Source organism: Apium graveolens, unplaced genomic scaffold (genome assembly GCF_009905375.1).
Source record: "Apium graveolens cultivar Ventura unplaced genomic scaffold, ASM990537v1 ctg8672, whole genome shotgun sequence".
NCBI lineage: Eukaryota > Viridiplantae > Streptophyta > Magnoliopsida > Apiales > Apiaceae > Apium > Apium graveolens.
This window is the reverse complement of record NW_027421381.1, coordinates 124,221-140,901: the sequence shown is the minus strand read 5'-3', so window position 1 is coordinate 140,901 and position 16,681 is coordinate 124,221. Positions and strand designations below refer to the sequence as shown.

Here is a 16,681-nt window from a genome sequence, read left to right as displayed (position 1 = left end):
AAATTATTATTGTTAAGGAGTTCTGTTCATCTTCTCTCTCACGAGAGGTGATGAAAACAAAAAACAAAGAGAATACAGAGAAGCTTAGCACATTGATATCCGTTTAACATCTCACCGGAGTAACGTTATAGTGCCCGATTTAACTCTTATATATTCATAAGGGCATCATAATCGTTACCCGGTAATTAAATCCTTAGACAAACAAAAGCTAGATCATTGTATAGGATTTGATTTGTAAATCTTTGTGGTAGCTAGGAACTTTGTTGTTCTTTGATTGTAGCCGTTTAATTTATTTACCGGAGTGTAGCAACACTCATCGAGGATTTATATACGAATATATACTTCCCCGAATATCTTGTGTTCCTCGTTTTATTGTACCAAACATTATTCCTCTCAACAACACGAAACCACTAACTGAATACTAAATCTTATATCCGCTAAAGATTCGAAAGAATTTTTAATTTAGTCATTATCGTATTTAACCCCCCTTCTACGATAATTCGGGACCTAACAATTGTATCAGAGCTGACTGATTGATACACAAATCAGGATCCTTAAATTAATTTATTTTATTAATTTTCATTTACACAAATTTATTTTGTAAATTTTATTAAACAAATTTATTTTATAAATTTAATTTAAATAAGTTTATATGAAATTAATTTAAATGAATTTATTTTATAAATTTGATTAAATTAATTTATTACTTAAATTTTAGTAAATAAAAATTATTATTTTAAATTAGTATTTCAGGATTTAAGGTGCAAAGTTCAGAATTTTTAGGTGCCATTTTATCTCGACAATTCAAGGCTAATTAGGTGCCAATTTCGGTTTATTTGTTGCTGCTATTTCTTGATGTACTTCGGCAGTACATGCACACAAAGGTTGCCAAAGATTAACAGGAATGGTCACGTGCGAAAAGAAAAAGAATTGGACAGCTCTTATATGTGTGTCATGCTCGAGGAAATTAAAGGAAACTAGGCAGCTCCGAAGGTATGCTGTACATGTAGTCACCATAGAATAATAATAAAAAAACGGCGCCCAAGTAATAGGAGTCGCCACAGGCTAACTGGTTTTGGCAGCTAACTAAGGAAGGATACTGTTGACACCAAGGTCGCCATACAGAATGTCTTTTATCTGGTCACAACAACCAAAGACGGCGCACAATATTGCTTGATCGTCACAGGGAGTTTGTTAAACCAAGAATTTTTGTAATCCCTAAAATTAATTATTTCTGATTTATTTAATTTTCCATAAAATTTAAAATTCTTAAATTTAATTTTTTCTTAAATAATAAGTTACATTTTATTTAATTTTTAAGAAAATTCGAAATTCTTGAAAATTAAACTTTACGTAAATATTTATTTTTAATCAATTTATTTTCTAAGAAAAGTAAAAATACTGGAAATTTAATTTTTCTTAAATATTAAATTAAGGGTACTCAAAGGATTGGTAGACTCAAGATTCCTCCGGGCTTTTAAAATGGATTTTAAGCTTTTGAAGAAAACAAAGACCGTGTGCTATTCAGACGGAAAATTCCCGAAATACGAAAATTGAAGATAATGGTTTTGTTACTCCAATGTAACTGATTTCAAGACCTACAGACGAGAATTGTGGATCTTCCTCAAAGGCTTATTTCGTAGGAAACCATTGGGTTTTCAGATGCAGGAATTGAATGAAATTTCTACGGGTACAATTTTTCTCGGAGTTTTTAAGACAACTCTATAATTCTAGATTATACCATCACACAGTGGTTTGTACCAATGCTACATTTATCAGGGAATCAATGAGATCATACAAGCAGGAATTCTGGAGGTCAGAGAGAATAGTAGGGACAAATAAACATCTCAGTTACATGGAATAAAGTTGGAACCTCAGGACAAAATGTAAGAGTTACTGATTGAAGCAGAGATTCTTACGGATTCAGTTCAAGGGGTGATTATAGACTGAGGTTGGGACATAAACAAGATTTTATAGCTACAGGTTTGACAAGACATATGTGTCAAGTAACTATCAGGGGTTTTGCTACAGCAGAACAAGAAGCTTGACAAACAAGGATGAGTAGGGATTCAGTTGAAGAGCTGAGACAAAGGTGAAATGTTTTCTTAGGGAAGCAGCTAGTCAAAACTTATAGTGGACGGGAAAGAGTTGGGGTGGATAATATGACGAGAATCATGATTATCTTGCTTTCATAACAATCTCTGAAGATGGTCCAACCCACGTATATTAGGTTTCAATTTCTTGAACTACTGCAATATTTTGTTTTCAAAATTCAATGCATGATAAGATCTTAGTGATGATCTTAAATAATTGTTTGAATATTTATTGAACATGATTAATTGCTTTAGTGATATATATGTTTTCCAGCATATAAGACCTTTATTTATGCTCATCTCCTGTATCCTATTACAATGTGATGTTATTCCCTAACAATACAACAAGAATTACAGAAGGGGGGGTTGAATGTAATTCTGGCTTTTTTTTGAGATTTATAAAACTGTTCTAACTTAATAATATATATGAGTTTGATTTTCAAAGTGCGGAATGAAAGAATTATATAAATCAAAACACAAGTAATAAAAACACAAGTCTTTAAAACTTTATGGTGGATTTGAATGTATCCACCAGAGATATATATATATTAAGAGAACCCTGTGAAGCTTGAATAGCTCACAATTGCTTGTACAAGTGAACAAATAAACTACAGAGAAATTCTACAGAATACAGCTTACAAATGTTTCTCTGCTAAAAATATGTTTGCTTGGTTGTTTGTTCTACTAGATACACTTGGTTTATATATCACCAAGTTTACATGGTAATAAGACAGGATAATAAAACAAAACCTATCAAGTCTAACTCCATGCTGCTTCACTACTCTATACCAGCATCTTTGAATATCTTCAAAATAACATGGAAATGGTAATGGTTCTTTGTTCTCAAAACCCTGCTAAACAGGCTGCCACATTCCTTTTGCAAACACCCAACGCATGTGACTGTGTTGTCACTGTCAATACATATTTGAATTGATCATCCGTCGAGTACATGCTTGTTATCCGTCGGGTAGCCTTGTTGATCATCCGTCGGGTAGCTTTGTTGATCATTTGTCGGGTAGCCATTTATCACTTGACTCTATTTCATTTGTGCAGAATTACAAGACGTCTTATATTTACATTTAATCAACCTATTCTACACATCTACTAGTAGTCTACATGATTCATAAGCTACTACAGAATCTATACAAAATTGTTTGCAGAAATATGCTACAGTACTTATTGTTACATAAGCTACTCACCCAGTGGATATCAATTAGTCATCCGTCGGGACTATATTGAATCATCCGTCAGGACTATAATTGATCATCGGTCGGGTGCTACAAAATTCACTAAGTTAAATCTGCTAAGGTGTTTTGTTCTTGAATGTTGTACTGAATTTTCAGTGATGGCAATTGCACTTGTGTTATCATAGAAAATAGGAATCCTATCCACTTGTAGACCATAGTCCAATAATTGGTTTTTCATCCACAAAATTTGTGCACAGCAACTGCCAGCAGCAATATATTCAGCTTCAGCCGTAGAAGTAGAGACTGAAGTTTGCTTTTTACTTAACCAGGACACAAGCTTATTTCCTAGAAATTGACAGGTTCCAGTTGTACTTTTCCTGTCTATTTTACAACCTGCATAATCTGCATCTGAGTAACCAGTCAGATCAAAACTAGAATCTTTAGGATACCAAATGCCAAGTTTTGGTGTTCCTTTGAGATATCTGAAAATTCTCTTAATAGCCATTAAGTGAGATTTTCTAGGATCAGCCTGAAATCTAGCACAAAGACAGGTAGCAAATATTATATCTGGCCTACTTGCTGTTAAGTACAGAAGTGAGCCAACCATGCCCCTATAACTTGAAATATCCACAGGCTTTTCAGTAGTGTTTAATTCAAGCTTAGTTGTAGTGGTCATGGGAGTTTTTGCAGATGTGCAATCCATTAGATCAAACTTCTTTAAAAGATCATGAATGTATTTAGTTTGACTAATGAATATTCCATCACTAACTTGCTTAACTTGTAAACCAAGAAAGTAAATTAATTCTCCCATCATGCTCATTTCATACTCACTTTGCATCAATTTGGAAAACTTTTTATAAAGTTTTTCATCTGTAGAGCCAAAAATAATGTCATCTACATAAATTTGGAAAAGTATACTAGAGCCATTAACATTTCTAAAGAATAAAGTTTTGTCTACAGTACCTCTAGTGAAGTGATTCTTTAAAAGAAACTTTGACAAAGTGTCATACCAGGCTCTAGGTGCGTGCTTTAGTCCATAAATTGCTTTCAAAAGATATTAGACATATTCTGGAAAATTTGGATCTTCAAAACCAGGAGACTAGCTGACATAGACTTCCTCCTCCAAATCTCCATTTAGAAAATCACTCTTGACATCCATTTGATAGACCTTGAAATTGGAATGGACTGCATAGGCTTAAGAAAATTATGATGGCTTCAAGTCTTGCAACAAGAGCAAAAGTTTCATCAAAATCTATTCCTTCTTGTTGACAATAGCCCTTAACAACCAATCTAGCTTTGTTCCTGACCACTATGCCATTTTCAACCAACTTGTTTCTGAATACCCATTTGGTGTCAATTGGAATCTTTCCTTTAGGCTTGGGTACCAGCTTCCATACTTTATTCCTTTCAAATTGGTTTAACTCCCCCTGCATAGCGAAAATCCAATCAGGATCTAACAAAGCTTCTTCTACCTTTTTTGGTTCTTCCTTAGATAAAAAGCTGCTATATAGACATTCTTCTTGAGTTGCTCTGCTTCTTTAAACTCTAGAAGATACATCACCCATGATGAGCTGCTATTGTTTGAGATACTACAGTTGTTAGGAGTTAACAATTATATGATATATGAAATTGAATGTTGATATCTTTTTGATAGATAATTGGTATTTAATTCATTGATATCTTATTGTAATATTTAAAACAGGATGCAACATAATTATTGGTATTCAAAGTACTTGACAAGTATCAGACAATGATATATTGTTAATATTTTATTACAGATAATTGTAAGATTTTAAGTTCTAGTGGATTTATATGAGTTGTTATATCTGACAGATTCACTACAATTTGAAATTAGTAGCATAATCAGTCTTATTAAGATTATTTATCAATAAACAATATTGTTGGTAATAATTTTATAAAGATAGATTATGGAGCTTTTGATATTAATGAGAATTGCTTAGACTTTACCCTAGTGATCAATGCTTTTACAAAAACTCATTCATATTGAAAGACAAAATCTTTCTTTTTCTTCTTAATACTGCTAGGCCAGTCTGTGTCTTTTCAAATCATTTATCTTTTAGGCATAAAAACAGACTTGTGCACTCAAACAGTTTTAGGAGAAAATTAAACTTCTTTCTACAATGGTGATTGCTTATTTCATTAAAATCTTTGTGAAATCACTATTGTACATCATTTCTCTCAAAAGATTAAATGCATGATTTTCATTCATTATAAATCATAAGTGCATTTTATCTCTATATTGCCATATGTTCAGTGATATAGGTTCAGCCTCCAATGGCATTCTTTCATTTGATAGTCATGAGATTGAAAACCCACAACTTCTATCCCAGACTGTAAAGAAAAACACAGAAACAGAACCAACCAACACTCTCTTACCACTAAAATGAAGTATAAATGAGCGTGAGGGAGAAAGTGCCTTAGTGCACTACTTAAGGAAGGTTCTGAAGTCAACCCAGGAGCTCTATCTCCTACGAATTTGAGATATATCAAAATTGAGACAACTGCTAGCTCCCATACATCTTCTCAAAAAGATGTACTGGCTGAAAAGGCACAAAACAGTTACTAGATTCATCCTCTCAACAGGGTGCGTCTATTGAAATTCTCCTGTCGGCCAAGGTACCCAATGTAGTGTCACCACCTTAAACATAAAAAATTATTGATGCACAAAAAAAGGTTACACACACAAAGGATGAGTTGACGGAAACAAGAGTTTCGACCATTTTACGGTTAGATTTGATTGTTCAAGGTTCTTTAATGGACCAATTGCCTTTACAGGTGTTAGGAGAGGATACTGATCCAATAGCAATATGTCAATGGTCAGTGTCTACCTCCTCAGGACTAATAAGCCTGGATGTATCTGCGGATAGTGGATCTGACATAGGTGCAGATCGGCAACTTGTTGACAATGATTCAGATATTACCTGATGAGTCACAAGGAAATGTCTTCACAGACATTAGAAGGGAACTTTTATCTTTATGCTAAATTCTTTGGATCATTGTTTACCTTCCTAGAGTTCAAATCTGGAACCCTAAAAGGGAAACTAGCAACTTGTAGATTATGACTCAGATTCATCTGACAAGTCTAACAAGGATGGGGATTTGCGAACTCCCATTGCACCACCTGTGACCTCCTTAAGGATGGCTAAGGTGATTTTCCTTGCAGCTACAACTGGATTTTGGAGCTATAAGAGGAGTGATACACTTGTGAGAATGAGTGTAAACACGAGCGGAGAGAATAGTGAAATACTTGTGAGGTACACGAAACAGAATCACACACTCACAGTGAGGAAGAAAGAGAAATACCATATCACATTCCCTATCCCTAAACATGGTTCTTGATACTTCGGGTCTCGAATATGTTTATGATTGGAACTTAACTCTTGGGAACCTAAAATTTACAGATTGGATTTGAATACTTCGAGATCTAACCAATTGGGACATAACAATTGGTAATAATTGGTGATCTCAAAGTTGGAAGGTATAAGGAGTTGGGACTATTGGTTAACATGATGATCAATAGTGAAGCCATTTTGCAGAATTTCAAGGGACATGGTTGATCAGACTCGGGCTTGTTATTTCTTTTCCAACCAAGTAACATATGAGAACTCCTTCAGACAACAGCATACATTCCTTCTCTAAGGAGGAGATTAAAGCTTATGTAATAGTTTGGAGGATTCCTCAACTAAGGGGGAGAAATAGTAGGGAGGAGGAAAAAGGCAAAGCACATGTACACTACATCATGCCATTGTTGTTTGTAACTATGGATCCTATTGTACGGGAGAGGTGGTAAAACACAAGGTGATTTCCTAGTAATCGAAGAAGTGGTTTGGTTCATCACTATTCTTCATAAGAGGATAAGCTGTTTTCTAAAAGGGGAGTACCATTAGTTTTAACCGCGGATCCTATTGTACGGGAGAGGTAGTAAACGAAGGTGATCTCCTTTAAGCAGTTGATTCTCATAGGGGGAGAAGCAAGAGAGATATACGCTTCTCAACAGGAAATGTGGTTGTACAAAAGAAGTTGTTGATGATTACTTCAAAATTGAGAAGTATTATCTGGCAGAGATTTGAAGAACCAAGGAAATGAAGATGAAACTACGTGAAGATCAGTTCAGTGCTAAAGGAACAAGCATCTTTCATTTCAGTTACTCAAGAAATCTGGAAATGCAGTATTTGATCCAGAAAATAAGTAGCATTATTTACAAGTCCCGGTACATTACTTTTTCTAGTTGTTAGTTGAGTTATCCTCTCTATTTAATTTGTTTGTTAGGATTAACAATCAAATAGGGGGAGATTTTTGGTGAGACTGCGTAGCCGTATGAACAGTTACGTGATAACTCAACACGATAACAACACTAGAACATGACAGGTTAATAATACTACGTCTACACAAGAAATCAGGAAGAATGAGGACAAGGCAAATAGAGGATAATTATCCCTTTTTTAATCAAGTGAGCCGATCCTTGCGGGTAACATACTAGAATTTGAATTGTGGAATTTCAATTCTTGTAATTGAATTTCCAAATTTCCAAATTGTGAAATAATTCTATGACATTTGTCGTGAGTAATATAATTATTTTTCTATAAATATTATAAAATTGATTGAATCAAATAATATATATATATATGATTACAGTTTGATTAACCCTGATTCGTATTGTGTGTATTTAAAAAAATATTTCATATACGTTTATTAAAAATATATTATATAATAATATGATACAAAGTAACAAATGTAAAAAAAAATATTGATTACATATTTATTCTTTAAAATCACAAGCATACCTAATATGTATGATTAACAATACATGTCACATCACAGTGTAAAAACTCTTGCAAAACAATTTTAAGACCAAGATTACTTTTTAGTTCACATTATGTGTGTTAAATTTGTTATCAATTTAAGGTCTATTCATTTTTAACAAATGTGCCGAGTAATTGGAATACATTTTATTTAGTAAAGTTCTTAAGCTAATTTCAAAATATTTATATTTTAATCACAAATATAATTTAATAATTTTTAGATTTTGATTTTTAGTTATCAATTAATTTAATTTTATAATTACAATAATTTTTTAGACTTTTTTGTTAATTTGTATTTTAATATTTAGTTATTTTTGTATTTCACTATATTATGTATTTTTATTGATTATATTTTCATGTATTCAATTATTATATTAAAAAATCGTTTTTAATTTATAAGTTAAAATTTACCAAATACATCAATAAATAATAATTTATAAATAAAATTATCCAAACCTAAATAACTTATAATTAATAATTTTTATATAACGTGACCTTTAAAGTCATAATAATAATGAAGGATGGCGACGGGTCGGATCAAATCGGGTTTCGTAAGATCCAAATTCGATTCGTTATGTTCGTTTCGGATCGGGATCGGGTTGGGATCCGGATATTAAAAATAAAGATACAAATACAATCCATCGTGTTTTTTCGGGGTTCGGGTCGGTTTCCAGTTTAATTCTGATATTTAAAAAAAATAAAAAATAAATAAATTTATATTATTATACAAATATGTTTTTTGAATGTTAAAAATACAAAAATAGTATTTTATATATTGTCAATAAAAAGTTGGTACAGTAGTCGAGGTCTTGTTTTACTAAATGTAGGTTAAAAGTTCGACTCACTCACTCATGCTTGTGCGTTTATTTAACAAAAAAAAAAGTCGTACACTACATAGATAGATAATTCAGTATTAACGTCAAATATAATAAATTTAATTATCCATAATTATCCAACATCCCGATTATAAACCTTAAATTTAAATATTTGATACGTTTAAATCATGTATTATTGTTATAAAATTATGTAAGATAAGAATATGCTATCGGATTTTTTTCGGATTTCGGGTTCGGATCGGGTTTGGAACGGATTACGGGTATCTGTTCGGTATACCTAAGATTCAAATTCAGTTCCAAACTTTTTCGGGTCTAAAATCAAGATTCCGATTCGGATTCAAATCCAAAAAATAGGTCGGGTATTCATCGGGTCGGGTAATATTGCCATAAGTACGTCATAAATTACTAAGAAACTCCAACAAGCCTTTAATCACAATTAATTCTTCTATCACTTTTCACCTTTTCTGGCCAGGCATATATGGCTTGTCTGTGTATCGCCTTGTTTGGAAACAAGCATTTCATTTTAAATGAAAGATTTCAAATGACGTGATTTGAATTGTCATTTCAAATTCATATATATACACTTAAATTTGATTGCCTTTGATTTCAAATGAAATCCAAATTCAAATTTTTTAGCTTATCCAAACATGTTATTTGATGAAATCTAGAATTTTAAATGAAATTCAAGTTATCAAACGGACACTTAAATGGTTAGACTGATTTTATTATACTAATATTGTAATTCAACAGCCTCCTTGAAGTCTAACTAATCTGGAAGGGGTACGAGAACTGAGAAGCATAGACGCAGGTTCATGAACTCTTTGCAGTCTTTAAACATTTAAAAAATAGATAACAAGGACTGAAATAATTAAATATATATGCTGAACATGTGGGTGTGGTTGAGGTCGCTGTTGGAAACATATATTAACAGGAAAAACAAGAAGATTAAGATGACATATTAAAGAAAAAATGAAACCCGCAGAAGCTTTCCTAGACAATGAATTATATTTATTTTAAATGTTTTTTGGCATGTGCTACAAAATCAACTGAAATGCAGCTGCTTGTCGTTTAGGGTGATTCATTTTTGGCTGCTCATTTTCTCTAGCTATAAAAACCAACTCCTAACATAATTACTAAACAGCACACAACAAGCAACTACTACTACACTTGAATTACTAATCAAGAGCTCCAATCTTTAAAAACCATTATATTTCTTCAACCAACGATGATCCTTTCCTTGGCCTTTTCATTTCTGTTCCTCTTCCTTGGAGCTGCATTCTGGTGGATACTCGACGCCAAGCAGCGTAAGCTACTGCCACCAGGCCCGAGAGGATTACCGATTGTTGGTAGCCTTTTAAATTTGGGTAGCCTTCCCCACCGTACCTTCCATGAGTTGTCCAAGAAGTATGGTCCTATAATGTCTTTACGCATGGGTTCCGTGCCGTCTATAGTTGTCTCGTCTCCTGAGGCTGCTCAACTTTTCCTAAAAACTCATGACAGTGCTTTTGCAGCACGACCACAAATGGAGGCTGTTGCACATATGTCATATGGTAACAATGGCATTAGCTTCACCAATGGTACATACTGGAGGCATGTGAGAAAATTTGTTGTGCAAGAGCTTTTAGCTCCCGCAAAAGTTAATTCTTTCCGAGGGATGAGAAGGGATGAGGTTGGCTTAGTCGTGGAGGAGATCAAGAAAGTTGCGGTCGCTGGTGAGGTGGTGAATGTTAGTGATAAGGTAGGGGGTTTAATTGAAAACATGACTTTTAGGTTCCTTTTAGGACGAAGCAAAGATGATCGATTTGATCTCAAGGGTATCATGACGGAAGCCTTTACTTTGGCTGGACAGTTTAATCTTGCTGACTTTGTGCCCTCCCTAAAGCCACTTGACCTTCAGGGATTGACACGAAAATACAAGGAAACAGGCAAAAAACTTGATGCAATGTTGGAGCTAATTATTGAGGAGCATGAGCAAAATTTGAATACTGGCACTCGTACGAATAATCGTGACATTGTCGATGAAATGATATCTTTGTCTAAAAATGACTCTTCTGTCAACCATCAAGAGCTAGCCAAACTGATTGACAGATCCAGTATCAAGTCTATCATGATCGATATCATTACAGCAGCAATTGACACCTCATTTACATCAATCGAATGGATACTGACAGAGCTAATGAGACATCCAAGGGCAATGAAAAAGTGTCAAGAGGAGCTTACTTGCGTTGTTGGACTTGATAGATTGGTGGAGGAGACGGATTTGCCCAAACTAGAATATTTGTACATGGTTATAAAAGAAGGTATGAGACTACACCCTATAGTACCGTTACTTGGTCCCCACGAAGCTAAGGAGGATATTGTAGTTAATGGATATCATATCCCTCAGAAGTCACGAATAATCGTAAATGCTTGGGCTATAGGACGAGATTCTAAGGTGTGGGGTAACAATGCTCTAGAATTTATTCCAGAGAGGTTTTCTGAGAGTAAAATAGACCTCCGAGGACGTGATTTTGAGCTCTTACCATTTGGTAGTGGTAGAAGAGGGTGTCCTGGTATGCAACTAGGGTTGCTGAGTGTTCAGCTAGTGTTGGCTCAGTTGTTACATTGTTTTGACTGGGAGTTGCCGCATGGGAAATCAGCTGAAGACATGGATATGACTGAGCAGTTTGGGCTAACAATTCCCCGAATCGAGCACTTGCTCTTGGTGCCTAAGCTTCGTATTTAAGCATGGTGACCTCAGAAATTAACTAAAGGCTTATCATTATTTATTTATTTATTTATTCATTCATTCATTCTGGTATAAAAAGGGTCTCTTGATTCATTGTAATATTCTTACATTCTTTAATTTGTTCATGAGATTGACATGTATTCCTATACAATCGCATCAATGACGTAAATTTTATGGTAATCAGTTATGACCAAATATATGAAAGATTATATTACAGTTATTTTGTGGTTTTAATTGAAATTTTTTACCTAGAGAGATGAGGTGTTTGTCAAGTGTTTGATTGAATAATTAAGACTTCAATCTTTGTGTATCAAAAGCAGATGAATTTATTTTTTGTTCGGAACTGGAAGAGAAGAAGTTATCCATTCTCCAATCCTCCATTGACTCATACTGCATATAATATTGACTCATACTGTTTATCTGAAACTACAAAGTTATCCATTCTCCAATCCTCCATTTTAGTCCATTCATTTATGTACGTGGTGATTATGACATAGAATTGTTGTAGTTGTCTGTATTAGTCCGCCTTATCGAGCTGCTTGCGCCCCAATCTTACTGCATTAATGTAATCTTGAGGATTATGATCAACAGCCCACCAGAGCCAGATTCCCCAGTACCTAAGATACAGCAGAGGCAAACTTTCTCTGTTCTGGCTTATCAAACTTCTCCACACCTTCCCAATAGCATCCATTGACCTTTTCATGAGTGCCAATGGCGATATCGTAAAGTAATGCTCATACAATTCTCCTACAATTCTCCTGTAGTTTCCTGCATGTGTATTAATTAAAATAGTTATTAGTTCGAGGTAGTTTAGCTATGAACATGAATTTTGGAAGAAAATTTAACTTGAAATTAATTATAAATACACGAAAAAAGGAGGAGGAACTAAGAGAGCCCAAAATGAAGATTGCTAATAAATCAGGATAAGTAATAGCAATCAGATGACAGACAGAGTAATATGACAGACAGAGTAATATGACAGACATGTACCTTAAGCCCATAAGCATGCATGTTAAAAATTTTGGTTCTCACCTTGTAAACATAATGGCTGTCGTAAAGGAAGCAATTACCAAAGTGCCTGAACATCAAAACAGAGTTATCAAAAGGCACCCTGGGCACTACATCATTATTATAAACATATCGGTTGTACGTGATATTGAACTCCTTAAATTTCTTCTTCATGTACCGCCCAAAACTTGCATTACCAACCCGGGGTTGTCCAAAAGTGTATACAGCTTTTAACTTCTCCAATATAGAATTTTCATTGTGTAATGCCAACACTGCTAGCTGGAAAAAGAATTGCCAATGCACCACCAAGACTGTGACCTGTTACTATAAATTTGGTTTTGCTATTCTTGGTTAGCACAGTTCTTAGCACTTTCCTTATGGTATAGTATGCATACAATTTTTGGTCTTCCTTGTCATTACTATTTTCTGGAAAGTACTTGTCCTTACCAAAGCATAAACTTGATAACTTTTCTTTTATGGACTCGTGACACTGTGGATTGTCATCATTGTCGATTATGTTTTGGCCAGGTTTCGTTCTTCTGCAAGCCCATAGCTTTCATGAATCCACTGTGGACTTTTCCCATATCTGGGAAACTAATACAGGAGATATCAAAGTCTGTACACCATGCATCTGCATCAAAGGGTTCAGTGCCTCTAAAAGCCACTATTATCATGTCCTGGTTGGCATGCTTGTCATGAAATACCATGGCTTGGGTAGTGTTTTTCTTATGATCTTCTGCAAATATCAAAAAACAAAGATTTATTCTATTATACCTTCTTATTCAGCTGATAAAGTAATTTCATATAGTTGGATCTTACCATTATAAAAATCATACGAGCCTATTAGCTCCATCTACATAAACCAGAAAAGTTTAATTACAATGTAATTATTTATTCCTTTTAATTTTATACTTATCACGGACAAGTGAAATAATTAGAATCAAGTTTATTATAGGTATATCTACCTTCCATTGACCTTTTATAGCTGCCTCGACAAATTTTTTGTTCTCGTAAACTACCTTAGAGGCCATTGCTGACAGCACCGGAAAATATCTGATATCAACAGGTTTGATGTCTAAATCAACTCGTTTATCAAGACATCCAATAGCAGACACATAGGTTTCTGATTCTTTATCAAGCATTGGCAATTTTCCTAAACATATATTAAAAGGATTCAGGCATCTGTTAGAGAAATATTTGAAATTAAAAAAAGAAAAAGAAAAGAAAAAAGAAGGAACAGCAGACACACACACACAAACACACACATAGATAATCTGATACATGGCACAAACAAGAGAGACATATGTAGAGACAGGACTAACCTTGTAATTTATTTATCAATATCTGGGTAAATATGTTTTCATTGAACAGAATGTTGACCAACTCTTCAAATTTGTATCCAAGGGCTAAGAGTTTTGCATGGAGTTTTAATAACTTCTGCACCAGCACCGAAGCAAAAAGGATCGATGTACGCTCTAGGATCTTCTCATTGACATCGGGGTGTAGTTCTATATATTCTTTGCTACCTTTAATTTTGGTGGAAAAATAAATTCCCAAGAGATCACGAAATCTTGCTGCTTCTGCGTTCACTTTGAGAAATTTTACTTTAGTTTCACTCTTTGGCTCCATCTTTTATATAGAAAAAGAATAGTATTAATAGTAAGGCAATAAAGCGATGAATGACAAAATGCAGTGCTATCTTGTGTATTTATAAACCATATAAATGTAGGAATATATTTTGAGATTTGGATTGTTTATTCAAATCGGCAAACTACATTTTTAAGCGCATGGGAATCTTTTCTGTCAAGCAAAAACAATGGAGACAAGAAAAGTATTTACAATGCTAATCTGGCCAGATTGTTTAAGGTTCTGATAATTTAGAAGAATTACTGAGATTTGTTTTATCAGTTCTGGTGTACCATTTAGCACTGTACAACCATGCATAGTGCACTAGATATGGAAATAATATTGAGTTGATCCTGGAAAGTGAATATTAACTTTTAATTTGAGTTATTCTTACTGTATACATATAGCAATCTTCTTAATAATTTTGTTAATGTAATTGCAGGAAGCTGATGATATATATATATTAGTCTTACTAAAGATATTCTCCAGTGATAGCTAAAGCAACCGGAGGTTCCTTTATTCCAACAAAGAAGTCTCTTGTGCCTTCATTGTATTATATAATTTATATTCTTTTACAAACTGTGTTCCTCGTGCATGTCAACTTGCATATATACTGTATTATTTAGACAACAGAAATGAGAGTGTAGAATTTTATTGCATATTCTCTGCAATACATAAATGATATCTTTTATCTATTTTAAGTTAGGAGATGATTGGATATACTCTTAAATTATTCTTCTATCTAATTTACTAGAGAGTGTCGGAGGTATTTTTATTACCAGGACCTTTTCTTTTACTTCTATGTTAATTTATTAAAAACTCATGCGTTAAATTAACTAACATAAACCAAAATATTTTTGGTTAACGAAGAAATAGAGAAATTTAAATTTAAATATTTCTACGAGCCCAAATGATAAGATACATTTTTTTTATAATTAATCACACACGCACATCAAAGAGTCGAACCTGTGATCTTGGGCAAGAGGAACACTGTGTTGGGTTAAACCCAATAAGTAATATCAGTTTGGTGATAGATAGTTATTAGAATTGATAATAATTGTATGGTAGACAATAATTGTCATGATCAGATTGGATAAAATATATGGGTTGACAATTATTATTATAATCAGATTATTTTTGTCTTGTTGGCTAAATTTGTGATGGATATATATAATTATTATTTTGATGTATGTTTAAAAGATGTAGTCGTCTTACGTATCGTGTGGGAGATGCTTGAGCATTAGTTGACTCAAGTATCAGTTTGGGACACCATTGAGGTGTTATGTATTGATGTATTATTTATAATTATTTTGATTAATAATACAAGTTGGGACATAGATTTTAAACGTTAAATATATTGTTGTGTGTACTCCGTATTGGTAGAATTGAATCTTGAATATGTGTGTGTGTTTCCTCCTAACAAGTGGTATCAGAGTCAGGTTCGAAGTTCGTGATGAATTGGGTTGGAGGAACTTTCGAGTTTCAATTGGTATGGTGGAGTAAATTGATGGATTTGCTGACAAAGTTACGTGTGGTATGCCGGTTGACTTGCACTGTGGATCAGTTTGTTCGTACTCGAGGTGGAAGATGAACGGGATCATTGCAATAGTTTCAATGGTTTGATGGTTCATCAACCAGGTGAAGAATTTGGGTAATGCTCGTGATGTTCTTCAAATAGGCCGAATGATTGTGAAAGTAAGGATCGGGTGACTCAATGCTGAAAGGAGGCACTCGTGGTTGATGTACGTGATTTTGTAGGTTGATATACAGTTATGATGAATAACGGTAGTTGAAGTTATTGAAGGTCACTATATGGGTTTTAGTGACTCTCAAAAGTTGGAAGAACGAGATAAAGAGATTCTTGTTCGACGGGAGGCATCAGCGAACGAATGTTGATGTTTTGATGGTTACCGTTCAATCTGATATGGAGTACTGGGTTGAAGGGGAGGATTGTTGGGGTCAAACCCAATAAGTAATATGAGTTTGGTGATAAACAATTATTATCATAATAGGAATTGATAATAATTGTATGGTAGACAATAATAGTCATAATCAGATTGGATAATAATTTTATTGGTTGATAATTATTATTATTATCAGATTAGGTTTGTCTTGTTGGCTAAGTTTGTGATGGCTATATATACATAGTCATGTTTTTTTTATGTACGCTTAAGAGATGTAGTCGTCTTAGGTATCGTGTGGGAGATGCTTGAGTATAGTGGGCTCAAATGTAACAATCCAAATCCGGGGTCAAGATTTGGTGTCACCAAACAATCTTTACATAAAATAAAATAATATGTAGATAACCCCCTTGAATCCGGATCGTTTACAGGTTATGGTATGAAACAAGAATCTAACCTTCCAAAATTCACAATATCTA

The 16,681-nt window shown here is 33.8% G+C and overlaps 3 protein-coding genes across 4 annotated transcripts; 1 reads left to right on the top strand and 2 right to left on the bottom strand.

Moving 5' to 3' along the window:
- Positions 1-10,066: 10,066 nt before the first annotated feature.
- LOC141705235 (cytochrome P450 CYP736A12-like) lies at positions 10,067-11,722 on the top strand. Its single transcript, XM_074508278.1, has one exon. The coding sequence runs from the start codon at positions 10,165-10,167 to the stop codon at positions 11,662-11,664; it is 1,500 nt and encodes a 499-aa protein (XP_074364379.1). The 5' UTR covers positions 10,067-10,164; the 3' UTR covers positions 11,665-11,722.
- Positions 11,723-11,947: 225 nt separating this feature from the next.
- Positions 11,948-14,522, bottom strand: LOC141705236 (triacylglycerol lipase OBL1-like). 2 transcript variants are annotated; one of them, XM_074508280.1, is made up of 6 exons: positions 13,998-14,522; positions 13,641-13,828; positions 13,495-13,528; positions 13,123-13,411; positions 12,700-12,993; positions 11,948-12,435 (listed from the first exon to the last, which is right to left on the bottom strand). In XM_074508280.1, the coding sequence occupies exons 1-4, from the start codon at positions 14,302-14,304 to the stop codon at positions 13,179-13,181; spliced, it is 762 nt and encodes a 253-aa protein (XP_074364381.1). In that variant the 5' UTR covers positions 14,305-14,522; the 3' UTR covers positions 11,948-12,435; positions 12,700-12,993; positions 13,123-13,178. The 2 variants fall into 2 exon arrangements, with proteins under 2 accessions (XP_074364381.1, XP_074364380.1); XM_074508279.1 differs by having other exon boundaries at positions 12,700-13,411.
- LOC141705237 (triacylglycerol lipase OBL1-like) lies at positions 12,185-12,849 on the bottom strand. Its single transcript, XM_074508281.1, has 2 exons — positions 12,738-12,849; positions 12,185-12,435 (listed from the first exon to the last, which is right to left on the bottom strand). The coding sequence occupies exons 1-2, from the start codon at positions 12,847-12,849 to the stop codon at positions 12,185-12,187; spliced, it is 363 nt and encodes a 120-aa protein (XP_074364382.1).
- Positions 14,523-16,681: the final 2,159 nt, after the last annotated feature.

Coding starts and splice junctions, on each gene's coding strand:
- LOC141705235 (XM_074508278.1), top strand. CDS start 10,165: ATGATCCTTTCCTTGGCCTTTTCATTTCTGTTCCTCTTCCTTGGAGCT.
- LOC141705237 (XM_074508281.1), bottom strand. CDS start 12,849: ATGAAGAAGAAATTTAAGGAGTTCAATATCACGTACAACCGATATGTT. Junction 12,436..12,737: donor TTTGATGTTCAGGCACTTTG/GTAATTGCTTCC, acceptor ATACACATGCAG/GAAACTACAGGAGAATTGTA.
- LOC141705236 (XM_074508279.1), bottom strand. CDS start 14,304: ATGGAGCCAAAGAGTGAAACTAAAGTAAAATTTCTCAAAGTGAACGCA. Junction 13,829..13,997: donor ATTGATAAATAAATTACAAG/GTTAGTCCTGTC, acceptor ATATATGTTTAG/GAAAATTGCCAATGCTTGAT. Junction 13,529..13,640: donor CTATAAAAGGTCAATGGAAG/GTAGATATACCT, acceptor TGGTTTATGTAG/ATGGAGCTAATAGGCTCGTA.